This window comes from Alligator sinensis, unplaced genomic scaffold, assembly GCF_000455745.1.
Source record: "Alligator sinensis unplaced genomic scaffold, ASM45574v1 scaffold330_1, whole genome shotgun sequence".
In the NCBI taxonomy this organism is placed as follows: Eukaryota; Metazoa; Chordata; order Crocodylia; family Alligatoridae; genus Alligator; species Alligator sinensis.
In genome coordinates, this window is record NW_005842178.1 from 973832 (window position 1) to 989815 (window position 15984).

The following is a 15984-nucleotide window of genomic DNA, read 5'->3' on the forward strand; positions in this document are numbered from 1 at the left end:
CCTCCCGCTCATCCATGGGCTCTTATCACAACCTGTTGTATCCCAGCCCATTATGTGTGACTCCTACCTTTCTGAATACAACAGCAGTGTCCTTTCGGATGCCATAGCTAGCAAACACCTCTTCAGTGGCCGTCACTCCAAAAGGCAGCTCTGGCACATCTCTTGCAGTCTCATAGAAAATTTCCACTGCTCCTCCATGAAGTTCCTGGTCACAAAAGCAGTGGTTTATAAACATCCCTCTTTGCACTTACATAGGCAGGAGTGAGGACCCATCCTGGGCCGTGAGGTGCAGGAGAGAGAATAAAGACCCAAAGATGGCTATGGCAGCTTTCACCTCTCAGAGGGGTAGATCTCCAGAATAGAAGAGATCTGCAGGGAGTGCGAAGCAACAACGAGCTGTGTTACCTTTTCCACACATTGGGAAAGATACAGGGACAAGGTAGCACTCCCTGGTGTCCATCTCCATCCTGTCCCACTGTCAACATAGGCCCTCCTACTCTTCTGCCCCTACCTGGCAGATCTTGACCTTGCAAAGGCCTCTCCTAGTGGGGAAGAGGCCACCATAGGGACTGACTAATAGGGCTATGTGAAGCTTCAGTCCCTGATTCGATATGGCAGAAATTCAGCCCGATATGGTGGCCAAATCTCTGTATCCATATTAAATCAGAAGACCCTTTAATCTCTCTGAATCGAATCAGAGCCCTCCGAATCAATTCAGAGAGATTCGGAAAGATTCAGAGATTTGGACATAGAAACAGCTTCAGATATTTTTTCTATAGTAGGGGCTTGTTATCGCTGTGATGCAGGGAAACATAGTGTGTCCCACAGGAGAGCAGAGGGGTCCCCAGCGCACTTGGCAGCAGACGCAGAAGTGGACCAGAAGTACTTCTAGTCTAGTTCCAGGTCCACTGGAGAGTGCGCTGGGGGGGCCCCCTGAATCCCCTGGCTTAGCAACTGGTGCCTCCTGGGTCGGGGGGGGGGAACCCAGGGTCTCCTTGTAGCTGATTTCTGAGTCTGGGGGTGCAGAGGGGGGGGCCCAGCACGCTCCCCTGCAGACCCAGAAGTGGATCAGAAGTACTTCTGATCCACTTCCAGGTTCACTGCCAAGCACATGGAGGGCGCCCGCACTCCTGTGGGACGCTTCATGCTCCCCAGCATCACAGCTATCATGAGCCACACCTGCTACCTCAAGGTATGTAGAAAAAACTTTTAAAGCTGTGTCTGTGTCCAAATCGCTGATTCTCCGAATCAGCATCGAATCTTCAGATTTGGATTCAGCCAAATCGAATCAGGGACAGTGATCCGAATCAACTAATCGAATCACTGTCCCTGATTCGGGCCGAATCCAAATTGAATAGGGTCTGCTTCGCACACCCCTACTGACTAATGATACAAAGCATCCCTTCTTTGCAGTGGATGAGAGAGGAAGGATCTCTGTTTGAGGGAGGTTACACCCCATGATGTTTCTGAATTGTTTCGCCTATGTTAGTGGGTCTCATCTTTTGCAGACTCAAGGCTCCCCTCAGAAAATGCCCCCTCCCCTGCCTACTGCCTAATAGAGCAATTCTTCTGTTGCAAAAGACCACAGCAGGTCAGAGTGCTTTTAACACTATGGATTCATATTCAAAATCGCTGGGTGTATTTTGTGAATCTTGTTTGTATACCTAACAGTGCTAACATTGCATGGCACCCTGAAGCATCCTTGAAAGGATCTCAAGGCACCCCAGGGTGACACGGTACCCTGGCCGAGAATCACTGGCCTGTGTGATACTTTAATTGGAAGTTCTTCAAGGCAGGGGCCTTGTCTTCTCTTAAGTCTCTCAAATACTCAGCATGCTGTCGACCCCAAATTAACAGTAAATAACCATAATGAAAGGCAACAGCTCTTGAGACTTTGATTTAATCAGAGCAGTATTTTATGCTAAATGAATAGTAATTTATATGCTGAGACCTCCTGACACATTCTGGCAGTCACATTCAGTAAGCAATCTGTGACTAATAGAAGGCCAAATCCAGCTCTTTATTTATTTAGACAGTGTTTTATTGGCTTCCACCTGCTATATTTCTGACATGTCCTAACTCATGCTGATGATCATCTATAGTCATTTCAGTCTCCAAATGCATTCACAAATCCCAGTCTAACAAGTCTGCAGGCACTAACTGCTATCAGCTCAGTTCAAGACACTCCAGTTACACTAATAAACTGGGCCAGATTATGAGCCTTTTGCTGCACCAAGCAGTGCCTTCCTTCACAAATGATTTCAAGAGGGCTACTTGGAACAAAATTCTATTCAGGGTGATCATTTTCACATTCTGGCCCATTACCTTTAATGTGTACCCTGCCTCTGCCACTGTGGCAGCAACATGTTATTGGACAGCAAATGGCCCCATTGATAAAAGTTAGGCTCTGGGTTATAGCACATTATAGTAATAACATTTTAGACATCATAAGATCGAAAATGTGCTCAGATGGCCCAGTGATAGGGGAATTCAAGACAGACGCTGAAGAATAAGGAGCTGCTTAGAAAAAATAGGAATATTGGCTCTGTGGCAATGTGATTGGGCTTTACCATTACACAGGAAGGAGATTCTGTACTATTGTACAATGTGCAACAGCAACTCACACTATCCCACACTAAACATTTACTTTGCAATGCTGCCTACTACTTAAATATATTAGTACCAAAACCTGCAGTTCTCAATCAGTCCTAGCAACCACAGGGAGTTCACCTGAGTGAAGATTGCAGGATTTGTCCCTACACAGTGGGCACATCTACATGTAAAATTAATGATCAGAAAGCTTACTGCGCAGTAAACTTTCTTTGAGTGCATGCCTATGTGTGCACCCATTAGGAGCAATTTTGCTCCTGAGAGGAACAGTTCAGGCCTGCCCTGCTCTGTTAGCATACAACAGCCAGGGAGGTCTCTAGGTTCCCTTAGGTGCCAACCTCAGGCTGGCAGGTGACATTGGTGTCAGACCTAGGCTTCAGGTGATGGGGGAGAGCTGTTCTGTCTCCCGGGCAACTTAAATAACAGTAGCAGTTTTCTCATACGGTACAAGCTAAATCTGTAGCTAGTGCAAATTTCACAGTAATCAGATTCCAAAGTCATGGAGCTATTGTTTAAACCAAGAGTAGGAAAACCAAAAATGTATCCCAATGCAATCGATTATGGTTACAGACTTTCTGAAATGCACACCAACTTTTCAGTAGCACCTCAAAACCTGAGCCACTAATTGTTCATGCTACGGTTTCATAAACGCAAGAATACAGAACTTTAGAAAAGGATTTCTTAAATAGTTAGCACCAGATCTGTTGTGTAGATAGCACCAGCAATGACATACGCTGCATTGACAGAAAAGAAGAGGGATGGGCTGAGGAGAAGTAGGACTCCTGCACTTCCCTTTCCACAAGTCAGCAACTGCCAGGTTGTGCAGTAAGGTGTGTGCTCTCAAAGGACATAACAAATTTTGCTCTAGCTTGGGCTGTACAAGAACTGCTTCAGTGCCATTAGGAGCTCCGGCTGAAGCAGTTGGGGTCCATGTACATTCATGCATCTACACTTCCTGCATAACTCCAAGTAGTTGCACATAGTTTCATAGTTGTTAGGGGCTGGAAGGGACCTTACAGACTGAGTGTAAACAGTACATGCAAAATAAACTAGAAAACTGCAGATCCAGTTTCTGAGGTTGACTTTAGGCCCATTGTAAAATTGGTCCTTGGAGACAATGCCCCTTGGTCCAATCAGCTTTTGACTTTCCCACTGAATTACCTTAAAAAAGCCAATCACTGCCAACTCCTCCGCCTCTATAATTGCTTCAGTCTGATCGGTGCTGTTGATGTGCACAGTGCTGGGTCCTAGTCTTCTTTTCACCCATGTGATAAAAGCTGAGGCCTCTCTGACTCCTTTGGAATGAGGAAAGAATTAAAGTGACCGTTAGGGAGAATTACAAATAAAGTGTCCCTTTTCAAAACAGTAAAGATGACAAGAAGTGCCAGTACAACAGGGTTCTGAGTGAAATTAAGCTGGTTTGGACAGCGGACAGCCCAAGGTTTCAGAGTGGCAGATAACTCAAGGTGGGACTCCTGTCATCAAAGGAGTCATGACTCCTGTCATCAAAATTCAGATCTAGATCCAAGTCACTGGTGCAGACATGAAATGTTGCTGACCCTTGAAGATCTGTAGTGTGTGGGTCCTCACTTGCTTTCTGAGCTTTCTACAAATGAGAGTTGGGCACATTGTCAGTTAATGCTCTAATAACAGATTTTTGTGGATGTTTTGAAGCAAGGGCTCTCAACCAAGTAGGCAAATGTGTTCTGCAGAGCTCTGTGCAATAAACATGAGAATCTTAGGCATCACAGGCTATAGTGAAATATCAACCTGTGGTTTAATCCAAAATGATTTCAAACCAATTCCACAGATTATTGAACTGTCTATTCAGTTAAATTAGGTGTCAGGTTTGTTCCCCCCTCTACTGCTGAAGAGATCTGAGAGGTGCCGAGACACATTAAAAAGTCTCTGCAGTTTGCACATGAGACTTACAGCCTAAATCATCAAGAATATCCCTTAGTTCTGCAAGTTTCCATTTTCTGAGGTATCCAATTCAGTGTTGTGAGCTTGTGATTTTATTGGAAGTCTCATGATAGCTGGGAGTTTTTCTTAAACCTTTACATCGTGGAAGCAAGTGATAATGCAGAAACTACAGCTTACTTTTGAAAAAGGTTTCTAACCTTTATATTTTTAGAAGAAGGCTTGAAAATGCAAGCAATGCAAGCTCAAAGTGGACTAAAGCAGGGGAAAATTATTTTGACTTTCCGAATGTAATATTTTTCTAAGAAGACAGCACATATTTATGCAGAGGGGTCTAGTAAGGGGTTAATCAGGACTGAACATGAAAAGGCAGCACCAGGCTAGTAGTGAGCTGCACACCGTGCTGTGTTGTGATCTTGCTGTACATTACAAGCAGCTTATCAAAGATTCACAGCCTGAAACTCTGCATTTTATCAGTGTAGCAAGATCAAAATTCAGGACTGTTCAATTCAGTTTAATACCATGAAGACATTTTTGCAGCGACTGATTCAAAATGCTATTGTTTTAAAGGCATGACAGATTTTGATGTGCCCTGGAGAGGCCTCAAATGCAAAGCAGCTGAGCAATATCTAGTGGTCACACAATGTTCAAACTCTGAAGGTTCAAGCTCTTACGTTCCATCTATATGGTAAGCAATGCAAACCTCAGCACATTTTGCATCAGGTTAATCTTTGCCTTGGTTTGCCCTATATGGTTTTGCACATAGTGCAATGGTTCTCAACCTTTTTAGACTGGAGGAACCCTTGCAAAACTGCCAGCTCTTACTTTTCAATTGGTTTTTGACTACAGGAAAATAATATGGCAGTTTTTCAGTTGCAAAGAACTCAGAAAGACCTCAACAGGTCATAATGTTTTTAACATGATACATTCCTACTTGAAAGCTTTGGGTTTACCGTGTGATTCATGTTTGCACACCTAACTGTGCTAACATTACAGGGCACCCTTGAAAGGATCTCAAGGCACCGTGGTTGAGAATCACTGATGTTGTGTCTCTGAGACAAATCCTATTGCACTGATGTAAATGGTCCTAATGAAATCACTGGGTTTGTCTCTCACTCTTGCACCATCAGGATGACTGTTCAAAAAATTCTCTTTCATCAAATATTTCAGGGGACTTTCAGGGTTTAAACCTTGCCTGCAAACAGCATTGCCAGTGTATTTATGTAATAACTCACTGGAGAGTCATAGTCCCTTTTTCAGCTGGCTAGTCTGAGTGATGTAAGAAGCTATAACCCTTCAAGGAGAACATGTATTGGACTTCAAGCATTCTGCTCATCCTGAGCGAATGGCTTACCAATCAACAGAATGCATTTTTAATCATTGTGTGTGCTGTGAATGATTTGCCAATTTTTTTATCAGATATCTTTGTGTCACTGCATATTTCACAAGAGTTAACAATAGATAATCAATTCGTTGCTACTCATTAACACACCATACCTAATCAGCAGATCTGCTCCAAATAGAGACTCTACGCATGTTATTGGGTCACTCAGTGTTCACCGTCTCTCAATAACATGCAGAGGAAATGATTTTAGAAGTGTAAAAGATGCTTTCCCACCAGCCCTACCCTGCAGTGAAGACTTTAGATGCGTTCTTAACATCTGTAACCAGAATTCAGTAGGCCAGATTTTGCCCTCAGTTGATGCTTGTGTAGTCTCTGTTGTTTATGCAAGTAGAGCAGATTGAAGAGCAGTAAAAAATGCTAGAGCTGATGGACAAGAAGGGATACAATGAGAATACAGGAGAAGCACTGACATCCCAGGCAGCGGCTGATGTATAGAAGCTCTGAAATTAGACTGTGTGCCTCTGGCCTTGGGAGCTGAACTTTTAGGCTCCCATTTGTAAAAGCACTTGGCCAATCTGTTTCTTTCCAACTGCAAGAACACACACTTGCCCAGGCCACTCACCTCATCTTCAGGAGAACATCTTTTTAGACAAAGATTATTACTTGCACATATTGGTAATGGAGCAAAAACTCTTCAAGCCTGGAATTTTAGGATTGTGCAGCTCGGTCTTATTCTGAATGCAGAGGGATGCAGATCAAACACTGTAGTCTTTATTTAATAGATTAATATATACTTTAAAATTATCCCATTGAATTTCTGGGCCAGATGAGAGCTCCCTCTAGTGGCTAATGTGCCAGTTGCACCTTTTCTTCTTTCATATATTGTATCTATACAACCCAACAGATTAACAATTTAAAATCAATAAAAGAATTCTCTCCAGACCATAATGTATAATCTTTACTCCATAAAATGTACTCACACAATGTGTGGAATTTGTTGTGGATTTTTAGGGGTATTACACAGGCTCAGATTAATTACTAAATACTCAGATTAAAAGCGTAATCTGAGTCAAATTCTCTGCTGGCTAACTCTGTACTCAAGTTTATTGTAGAAGGCATAGCTGTTCACTGGATTTAAAGTTATATCAGCAGAGAATTTAGTTCACTATGTAAATTATGAATCAGAGAGGAGCATTTGGCAGAAAAGAGTGAGGTGAGCTCAAATCCAATTTATTTTGCATTAAATTCCTATGTGTAGAAATACTGATATGCAGATACAGGTATACATATAACGTTAAAGACAGAATCCATGTAATCTCTCATATGTTCTTTATTATTCTGTCCACTCAGACATCCAATGGTTCTTTACCACCCATCATATAACAGATATCAGACTCCTTTATTAGTACCAAAAACACTTTACCTTTACAATCGATGGGATTTTTCCTGTCGCCATTCACAAAAAATTTCACAGTTGGAAATTCTTGGATATTGAATTCTTTCTTCAGATCTTTCTGGTCTGAGACATCAACTTTTCCAAATCTGACGTTAGGGATCTCTTTTTTAAGCTGCCTCGCAGCTTCAGCAAATTCTTCTGCCAGGCTCTGAGATGGTCCCGATAAATGAATGTCTGAAAGGGAGGGAATCATTCAGTCTATGGCACCAAGTTTAAAATGCAAGTCATCAAGCCCAGTGATATTTTGAAGGGTTAAATAAATTTACTGAGGATACACAAGGAGGGGTAGAAACTATTTCACACAATGATCTTAAAACAGAAGATGCATATTTGGTCTTTTTTGTTCATTCAGATGCATACACCTCAGCATGTTTAAAGAGATGTGTGTTTATGTCCAGGTGTGTGTCCACCCCTCCCAAAAAACCAGGGAAAAGCTACATTGGAAGGTTGATTTTGTGGAGAAAAATACATAATGGGGTGAGCTACGATTGAGTATTCAGGGCTTGATTTTTAAAATTGGGATCTTTAGGATAGGCTTTCTTGATGCATATTAAGGCACTTAGGTAATATAGCTGATTTTGGCTGCAAATGGCTGAATACAGAGCAGCTTCCACTGTAGAAGATTTCCGCATCGCAGATACTGATTTTGCTGGGGGGGCGGGGGTGCATGAATGCATGTGCACATGAGAGGGAGAGATGGAGCAAAAGAGCACATGCACATAATCCTCTATCACAGGAGAAACTGTGTAATGGTGGATTTAATTTTCATTATAATAATAATTGGCATTAAAAGCATTAAAATATCGGACGTATGCTGGTAGGAGTATACTGGCAGCTGGTAAATCTGGAAGGGGGTACACAATCAAAAAAATGTTTGGGAACCTCTGCTCTATACCACTGCTTGCAGTTTAGAATGAACAAATGTCTATAGGTCACCACAAAGACAGCTTTTCCTTTAGGTCAAATGGTTGACGTCCACATGCTTTGGAGCAGTGGAAGGACTACGAGTCTAGGTATAGGTGCAGGTATAGGTTGTATTATTACAAAGAAGGGACAGTATAAAGAAACGAATGAAACCTAGCTGCTCTGAATTCAAAGGCAAATAACAGATAAAGAGCCAAGAGCTATATGATTTTGCAATGTGGCTTTAAAAGCAAGTTAGTTTAACTTTCTGCTGATAAAGCTGAGATATCTTATCACCTCATTTAGCTGGCTTTACTATTTAACAGAGAGAAAGGAGTGAAGTCTTGAAACTTTTTCTTTCAATCCCTGACAGCAGCATTTGAGCTTTATCAATATACCTTTCAAACAGGGAAAGATGAAAAAAACTCCAGATAGTCTTGGTTATTTATGCATCATAAATCCAACAGTGTGACTTCTTTTATCTTATGTCTTTTCTACTTCCATAGAAATACAAACAAATACAAATCTCTACAGACTACCTAATCAAGACACTGCCTTAAATAATTGTACCAAAAAGTGAGTGATCATCTCCATTAGCATTCTCATAAATGAATGGTAGATAAAACTTTTAATCTAATTCAATGATCAGTTACATTTCCCTGCATAATTCATCATCATCCTCGTCCTGAGTCCCTACCATCAATCATTTCCCCCATCCAACCAGTGCAATCAAGAGGATGAATAGTAGTACCCAGCAAACTCGTTTTCAGATTAGTTTTTTTGACCTAGCCTCTTCTATATCAGCAGAGGAAGGAGGCCAGCTTGGAAAGCCTTGCAAGAATGGTCCATTGCCAATTTATATCATTTGAACATCGGATGACTTTTCTTTATGTAACCTAATGGGATCTGTGTTCCATGTTATTACTCACCTACGATTGCATTAACTTAGTAAATATAATTCAAATATATATTCAAAATGTTAAGGATGTGTTTAACATCCAGCACATGCATCAAATTCATGGAAAACAATAGGACTCTTGACTCTCATATGAGTGAGAGCTGATAAGATAATGATATCCCAAGATAATCGGCCAAGATAATGGCCTGTTCCAGGCCATGAGTCTCTGTGACTTCATTCATCTGACTGCACAACAAGGAAGGAGTGAGTCTAGGTTGTGTTATGCAAATCATAGAAAATTGGGGTTGGAAGGACCTCAGGAGGGCATCTAGTCCAACCCCTTGCTCAAAGCAGGACCAGCCCCAACTAGATCATCTCAGCCAAGGATATGTTTAGCCAGGACTTAAAAACCTCCAAGGATGGAGATTGCACCACCTCTCTAAGTAACCTGTTACTGTGTTTTACTTCCCTCCTAGTAAGAAAAGACTTCCTACTATCTAACCTAAACTTCCTTTGCTGCAACTTGAGTCCATTGCTCCTTGTTCTGTCATCTGCCACCACTGAGAACAGTCTAGCTCCATCCTCTTTTGAAGCGTGTGGAAGTGCATTTCACATGCCTTTGACCCCTAGTTTTCCAAAACCTCACTCAATGCTAAGGATCAAAAAAAGAAAGTAAACTCCTTCTGAGTTGCTATACAAGATATTTGGCAGAAGCCATGTTCTACTTAAGTTAATCAGAGCTTTGGCATTAACTTCAGAGTTTGTCCATCTGCTTTGTTGAAATGCTGACTTAGTCCAAAAAATGCAGCTGTTACAACCTCATTTTCTCAAAACATTAGTCTGATAGACTCTACCAAATGCTTTCTCGTGTAAACTTTTCTTAGTTTATACTCTGGAGGTGTTACCCTGGCCTCCGAGAAGCTTCAAATTCTTGTTAGAAGACAATAACAGTTTGTGCCTACACATTGGTTACTCAGTTACAAGTGTCGTGAAAGGAAAATAATTGCTTAAATAAAACAAATGGGGTTTGATTGCAATCTAATCACCTGTAAAATGACTGCTTCAGCAAATAGGTTTATTTGGGGTTTGCAAAAGGATTCCAATATGCTTTTCTTTTTTTCTAATTATAAAATTAGTTTCATCAATTTCTCCACCACCACCCACCCACCCACAAATGTAGTAATATATTTGCTCTCCAGATTAAGTTTTTTATATAAAAATTTTAATCCAGGCCATGATGGCACAGTTGTTATGTTCCAGGCGTCTGCTCTGGAAAACCAGGGTATCTAACAGAAAACATGACCTCTTGGCACAATAAATGATGCCCCTGTCATAATAGTTAGACAGCTCTCATCAGCCAGGCCACAGACAGTATTCGCAAAATTGTTCTGTAAGGCAGTGTTCGTTGAGTGCTTGTAGTCTATTTTTACTTAAAATGGGGACAACAGTGTCACAACCCAAGGGTGTGATTTTGTGTGTGCACGCTTCGGCACTGCTAAATTATTTCCCGCCACTCGGAGCTTTCTTTGCAGGGTGCATTTCTCAGTTGCAAAGAGAGGTGCACGGTGCAAAGGAGTTCCCACCACCCGCATGCAAATTTGTGTCCCACTATTGGCCAGTTCTACATTATTCCCACGTGGCGGCTAGTGATTGGCTTGCTAGCCGTATAAGAGGCTTGAGCGGTTTCCGCCCAAGTTGGAGGACTCCACAACCATCAGGAGGAGGAGAACTTCACGTCTCGTGAAGATCTCTAAGCGCTGCGGAGCCTATCGAACCCAGCGTGTACCTTGAGAAGGCTATAGGGGTCTGATCAACCTCTGGCCTCTCCCCGTCGCTGAGCGCGATCCCTCGACAAACCCCTTCCCTGCGCGCAAGTTCCACGGAGCCTAGCAAACTTCGTGTGAGTGAATCCAGAGCTCTTCTCCGAGTTGTTTTCTTCGGTTGACATGACGGGCTCGCGTGTTTAGAGCCTTCAACCGGATTGGGCTAGAGTTCGCGTGGAAGGAACTCTTGTCCGCTCTTCTTCTTTCCTGTCTGTAACTGCAACTGAAGCAAGTTTTCCTGCCTGCACCGCGACCATCTACGGTGTAAGTAAAATAATCTTTAATCAACCGCTACGCGTCCGTGCCTAATTCTAGTCCGCCGGCCTGCATTCCCCGACCCGCGTGCCAGGGCTGCTGGCCACAGCCCGCCGCGAAAGCCCCCGAGGGCCTCGGACCGCTCCCGGCCCGCACAAACAGTATGTATTACATTTTAGTAATGCAGGCTGTGGTGCACATACATTTGCTATGTAATGTAAACATACTGAGACATAATAATTTTGTGAGTATTGTGTTTGCGGCCAGGTCGATGAGAGAAACTTATTGTATTGTTTCCACAAGTTTTTTAAAATTTCTATCTGAACATTTTGGCCATTTTTAATAGGAAGCTGTTGGGGAAACAAGCAGCAGAACCATACAGTGACTCTAGATAAGCAATTTCCCAAGATAATGGCCTGTTCCAGGATAGCGCCTTCCTTGCAAACACATCCTGAAGTTGCACAGCTGCTTGGCAATCACAGGAATCAGGAGATCACAGGGTCACTTATCAGTTAAATGAGCTGTGTACTGAGGGGGCACAATGACCTGTCAGTGAGCTTTGGCACAGACATGTACAGGTGCCACAAGAATATTGGAAGAAGTTTAGGGTCTTTCTCATGCTTCCAGGATATTATGAACCTGAATGGGGTTGAAATGCACATAACCTGCTTCTTTTAAGATCTGCTTTCTCTGAAATACTTTGGTTCCAAAGAAATACCACCTCCAAGCACCACTGATCATTACTCCCATAGAGCAGAACTGCTGTGACTGATTAGAGCTCAGGCCTGCTGAGATTATCACAGTTAGCACCTGGATACTATAGCCCACATCCCAGTCATAGAGTGGAAGAATCACATTGTTCCACCCAGAGAAATCCTGTAACATCATGAGATCTGACAAGGGAGAGCATTCAAAAAGATCAGGAGAGATCCAGCCTGCAGGTAGCCTGGTCACACAGACATACACATTTAGAAGTTCCTTCTTCATCAAGTACAAATGCTGTTCCCTTGATTACTTGAAAACCAGGTGAGAGCATCCATCACATGCTTATCTACCAAATATCTTGAGTGATTATAGTCCCCTTCAACTTTCCATCAGTTCTTTTTTATTCTGGCGTTCCCTCTTTGCCTCCAAAGAGCTTTTAATTTTCTAACCACTTTTGTGAACCAGAGAACCATTGCCGCTTTTTCTTGAGCATGGTATTAATGTGAGGTACTAAATAAATGCGCATTAAGCAGCTCTAATGTGCAGTAGCGAAAGCGCACCCTTTTTTAGTGATGCTTAATGTGTAATAGCTTCTTTTTACTGTATATTAGCATATTAGCATGGTTTTTGACATGACACTTTAATGTGCAGTAAAATAGGCTACTGCACATTAAAGCGCACATGTCGACATGCCCAGTGAGACATAGACCCTGTGCTGAAGGGGTCACAACCTAAACATGGGTGAGAGAAATACCTCTGTCATAAAGAAACAGAGCATTTTGTGCCCAAAGGCACACAGAAAATATATGATAGAATTGGGAATTGAAACCAGAGACCCTAGCTAGAGATAGGCATTACACATAAACTGTTTTAAACAATTCAGGCTCAGGCTTTTTGAATGTCTGACCCTAGCCCCTGAGTACTGCGAGAATATCCTACTTGCACATAACAGTATTGCATAACAGTATCACGTGAAAAATTAGAGATGACATTAACCACTACCAAAATCATGTGTTTAGTGGTCCTGGAGCATTTCTTGAAGGCATCCCCATGGAAACACAATAGTCTTCATCTTCCATCTTGTCATCTGCCTCCAGTTTCATTCTACTGTGTATTGATAAGTCTGGTGATTACTGGAGAAGCATAAATGCCAATGTCCTAGCTCATATTTTCTAGTATGGTCTGGACAGGATTTCACTTTTCATTTTCTGTGCATAGGCTGCATTTAGTTTCTCTGCAGACCTATAATTTTGTCTGCAGAAAATTCTTGAAGGGAAGGACAGTTTTGTGCTTAATGCCTTGGACTGATTTTTAGTCCTGCCTACTCTTTTTGTGAGACCTCGAGCAAGTACTTAGAGCAACTAAGGTCAGTGGAAAGGCTTCCATGGACTGCAGTGGTGCAAAATGTGTTCCATTATCTCCTGTGCCAATTGCTATACTTTTAAAGTGGACTAATATAATCTCACTCACATGAGTGTTGTGAGGCATTGTCATTAATGTCTGTAATGTTCTTAAGATCCTTCACTAAAAGGCACAATGCCATTGCAAAGGATTAGTTGAAATCCTGGAAATTCATTCTACCATATCCCAAACATCCAACACTGATACATTCCAGTTGTATCCCTAACACATGCATGAATGGCACATGCAAATAATGACTTCTTTCTGCCAAGGACAACTAGAGTGTCTAGTTATCTATTTTACTGGCCCGAACCCATTTCTTCGGCTTGTTCTCTTTTGGCTTGTATGTTGGATGACATGATTTCAATGCCCATTTTCAGAAGATCTGGCCCAGAGGAGTAAGCCTGGGAATTGCACAAGAGCTTAAAATAGTTAGGGACCCCATTTCCACTGACCTCCCAAATCTCATAGGCTCCTTTAAAAATCCCAGCATAAGATGTATATGTTCTTCTTATGCTTGTTGCGTACATATGCCCCAAACAGTTTGGTTGTAAGCGCTACTGTGCTATCCGCTTTCATTACTTATGCTCCATTGGATGTTGATCTACTGATTTACATATTGATTCAAAATTCAATGCTTTTGATTGATTTGATTTGATTTTTAATGAACAATTTGCTGAAGAAATTTCCATGGGAAGAGAGGGCTGTGATATTAATACATGTTTTTATTCCCTGCAGCAAATTCAGGCTAGTCTGACCAATATAGTCATATGTTTGGAGCTTCTCTTTCTGAATGCATTTCTTCCCTCCTCTGATGTTGGGTAGTGTCTTCTGGTATCTCTACAACCCCGTCATTACATTGGTTGCTTTTACAAAGTCATCACATGCCAACAGTTACTTGAGGCACTTGTGAGATACTATTGACATCCCTTATATTTAGAAAGAGAAATAATTTGGCTACTATTGGTATTATTTGGAAAATATGGTATATGGCATTTGCTCTGTTAATTATCATCATCCAAATTTTAAGGAATGAGAGGAACTTACACTTTTTCCTGTCAACAGGATTTAGGGTCCAGGGAATGTGCCAGACAGAAGGCATTTGGAGGTAACTTTCTTTTATCCAATGGACTCTGTAGTGACTGTAAAGTGTCCCCACCATGCTCCAAATAATGTACATCTTTGCTGTCCTCAGCCCAGCCAGGACTGCCACTCCATGTTAAAAGTCTCTGTGAGTCTTCAGTCTCCAGCTATGCTGCTTTGGTTAGGAGAGGTGGTTTTATACCCTGATGGCAGTTGGATTTGGCTGCAGTTCTCTGGGAACATTCAGCAATACAGCATGTATTTAAGGGTTTGGGGAAACATAACTTAAATAAAGCAATGGGCACAGGATCAGGACTGGAAATGGTGGGGTGAAGGCAGAACAGACTTTTTTCACAAGTTCAGAACAGCAGCAATGTCTAATGCAACTATTTTCCATTTTTGCACCTCAAAAACTAAAAGTGGTATATGGATGCCTAAAAGAATGGCAGCAGTCCCCAGGGTTCCTGCTAAAATACAGCTATGCCCAGTCTGGATTGTCAGTCACATGCATAGATTGCAGGGTTTCTACCAGCTGTCCCATCTCACCAGGTTTATTTAAAAAACAAACAAATAAAAATTGCACTAGCGCTAAGTGTCTGGGTCCTCACTTTGTGCCATGTAGGGACTTTTAGAAAGGGGAATACTCTCAGAATGCAAAACAGCAGTGAAACCTGAAAACACCTGCACAGCTTATGTATATATCCTGGGGGTTTTTCCCTATAGTTACCAAAGGTTGGCAATCTTGCACAGAAAATGACTGAGTCCAAAATCCTGAAAGGTTTGGAGAGTTAAATATTAATCACAACGTCCTTCTTTGTCAAAGCTGTAATCCAGAGGGGAAAGTGACACGAATGTGGCCAGGAGCCATTTGGTGGTATTGTCCCGAGAGCATGGCCTTGCTGAGTGCAGTAGCATTGCTAGTTGTAATTTCTGGCTCATACTCCAATATGAGCATTATGGGTGTGATATCTACCTCTTTATCAAGCCGAGTGCCAGGTTGAGTCCAAGGCATGGGTGAACCAATGACTCAAAAGTGTGTTACCATACAGGTTATGTGCACAAGGCACATGAGCAAGGTAGCTTAGACAAATGTGTTTTAGGCACTAGTATTTTAGGGTAAGAGGTAGCGTAAAATATTGCAGTATCTAAGGTATTATTATATTTTCTGTTCTCCGTTAAAATTAATTCTGCTCTTTTACAAAAGGTAAAGAAAGGCTCCAAGTTCTGTTTACTCTGTCCTCTTAATGTCACCCCTTCCCTTATTTTCTTATTGAGGAGCACAACCTTTTCCAAAGCGTGCTGAGAAGCGGAGAGGCCCAAAAGGACCTGAGTGTTTGGGTCATTGCTCTGTGCTCGGCAAGGACTTTGATTTATTTGCATAGTTCGCTCAGCTGCCCCAGCACTACAAGGTAAAGTCAGAAGCTTTATGGGGGTTTTTTAATTTTAAAAGAAAACAGACACTGGACACAGTCAGTGCTGAGCTGAAAGCTGCTGCAAAGTCACTGGAGAGGAAGCATGAAAACAGGACTGCTGTGCTGAATCCTGTTGGGCTGGTAAGTAGGTAATGATACCGAGCAGGGAAAGA

General features: G+C 42.0%; 2 protein-coding genes across 8 annotated transcripts in view; one reads left to right on the plus strand and one right to left on the minus strand.

Moving 5' to 3' along the window:
- Positions 1-15984, minus strand: part of PDILT (protein disulfide isomerase like, testis expressed) — a 60231-nt gene that overhangs the window by 16565 nt on the left and 27682 nt on the right. For all 6 annotated transcript variants that reach the window (XM_025206992.1, XM_025206991.1, XM_025206990.1 and 3 more), the window contains 3 exons: positions 7299-7505; positions 3772-3905; positions 68-205 (listed from right to left, as the gene is read on the minus strand). In XM_025206992.1, the coding sequence (XP_025062777.1) occupies positions 68-205; positions 3772-3905; positions 7299-7505 (479 nt within the window). The remainder of the gene's footprint in view (positions 1-67; positions 206-3771; positions 3906-7298; positions 7506-15984) is intronic.
- The window catches only part of LOC102387189 (acyl-coenzyme A synthetase ACSM4, mitochondrial), a 25585-nt gene continuing 25430 nt past the window's right edge, over positions 15830-15984 (plus strand). For both annotated transcript variants that reach the window (XR_003094636.1, XM_006026131.3), the window contains exon 1: positions 15830-15952. The gene's annotated coding sequence lies outside the window, so the exon portion shown is untranslated. The remainder of the gene's footprint in view (positions 15953-15984) is intronic.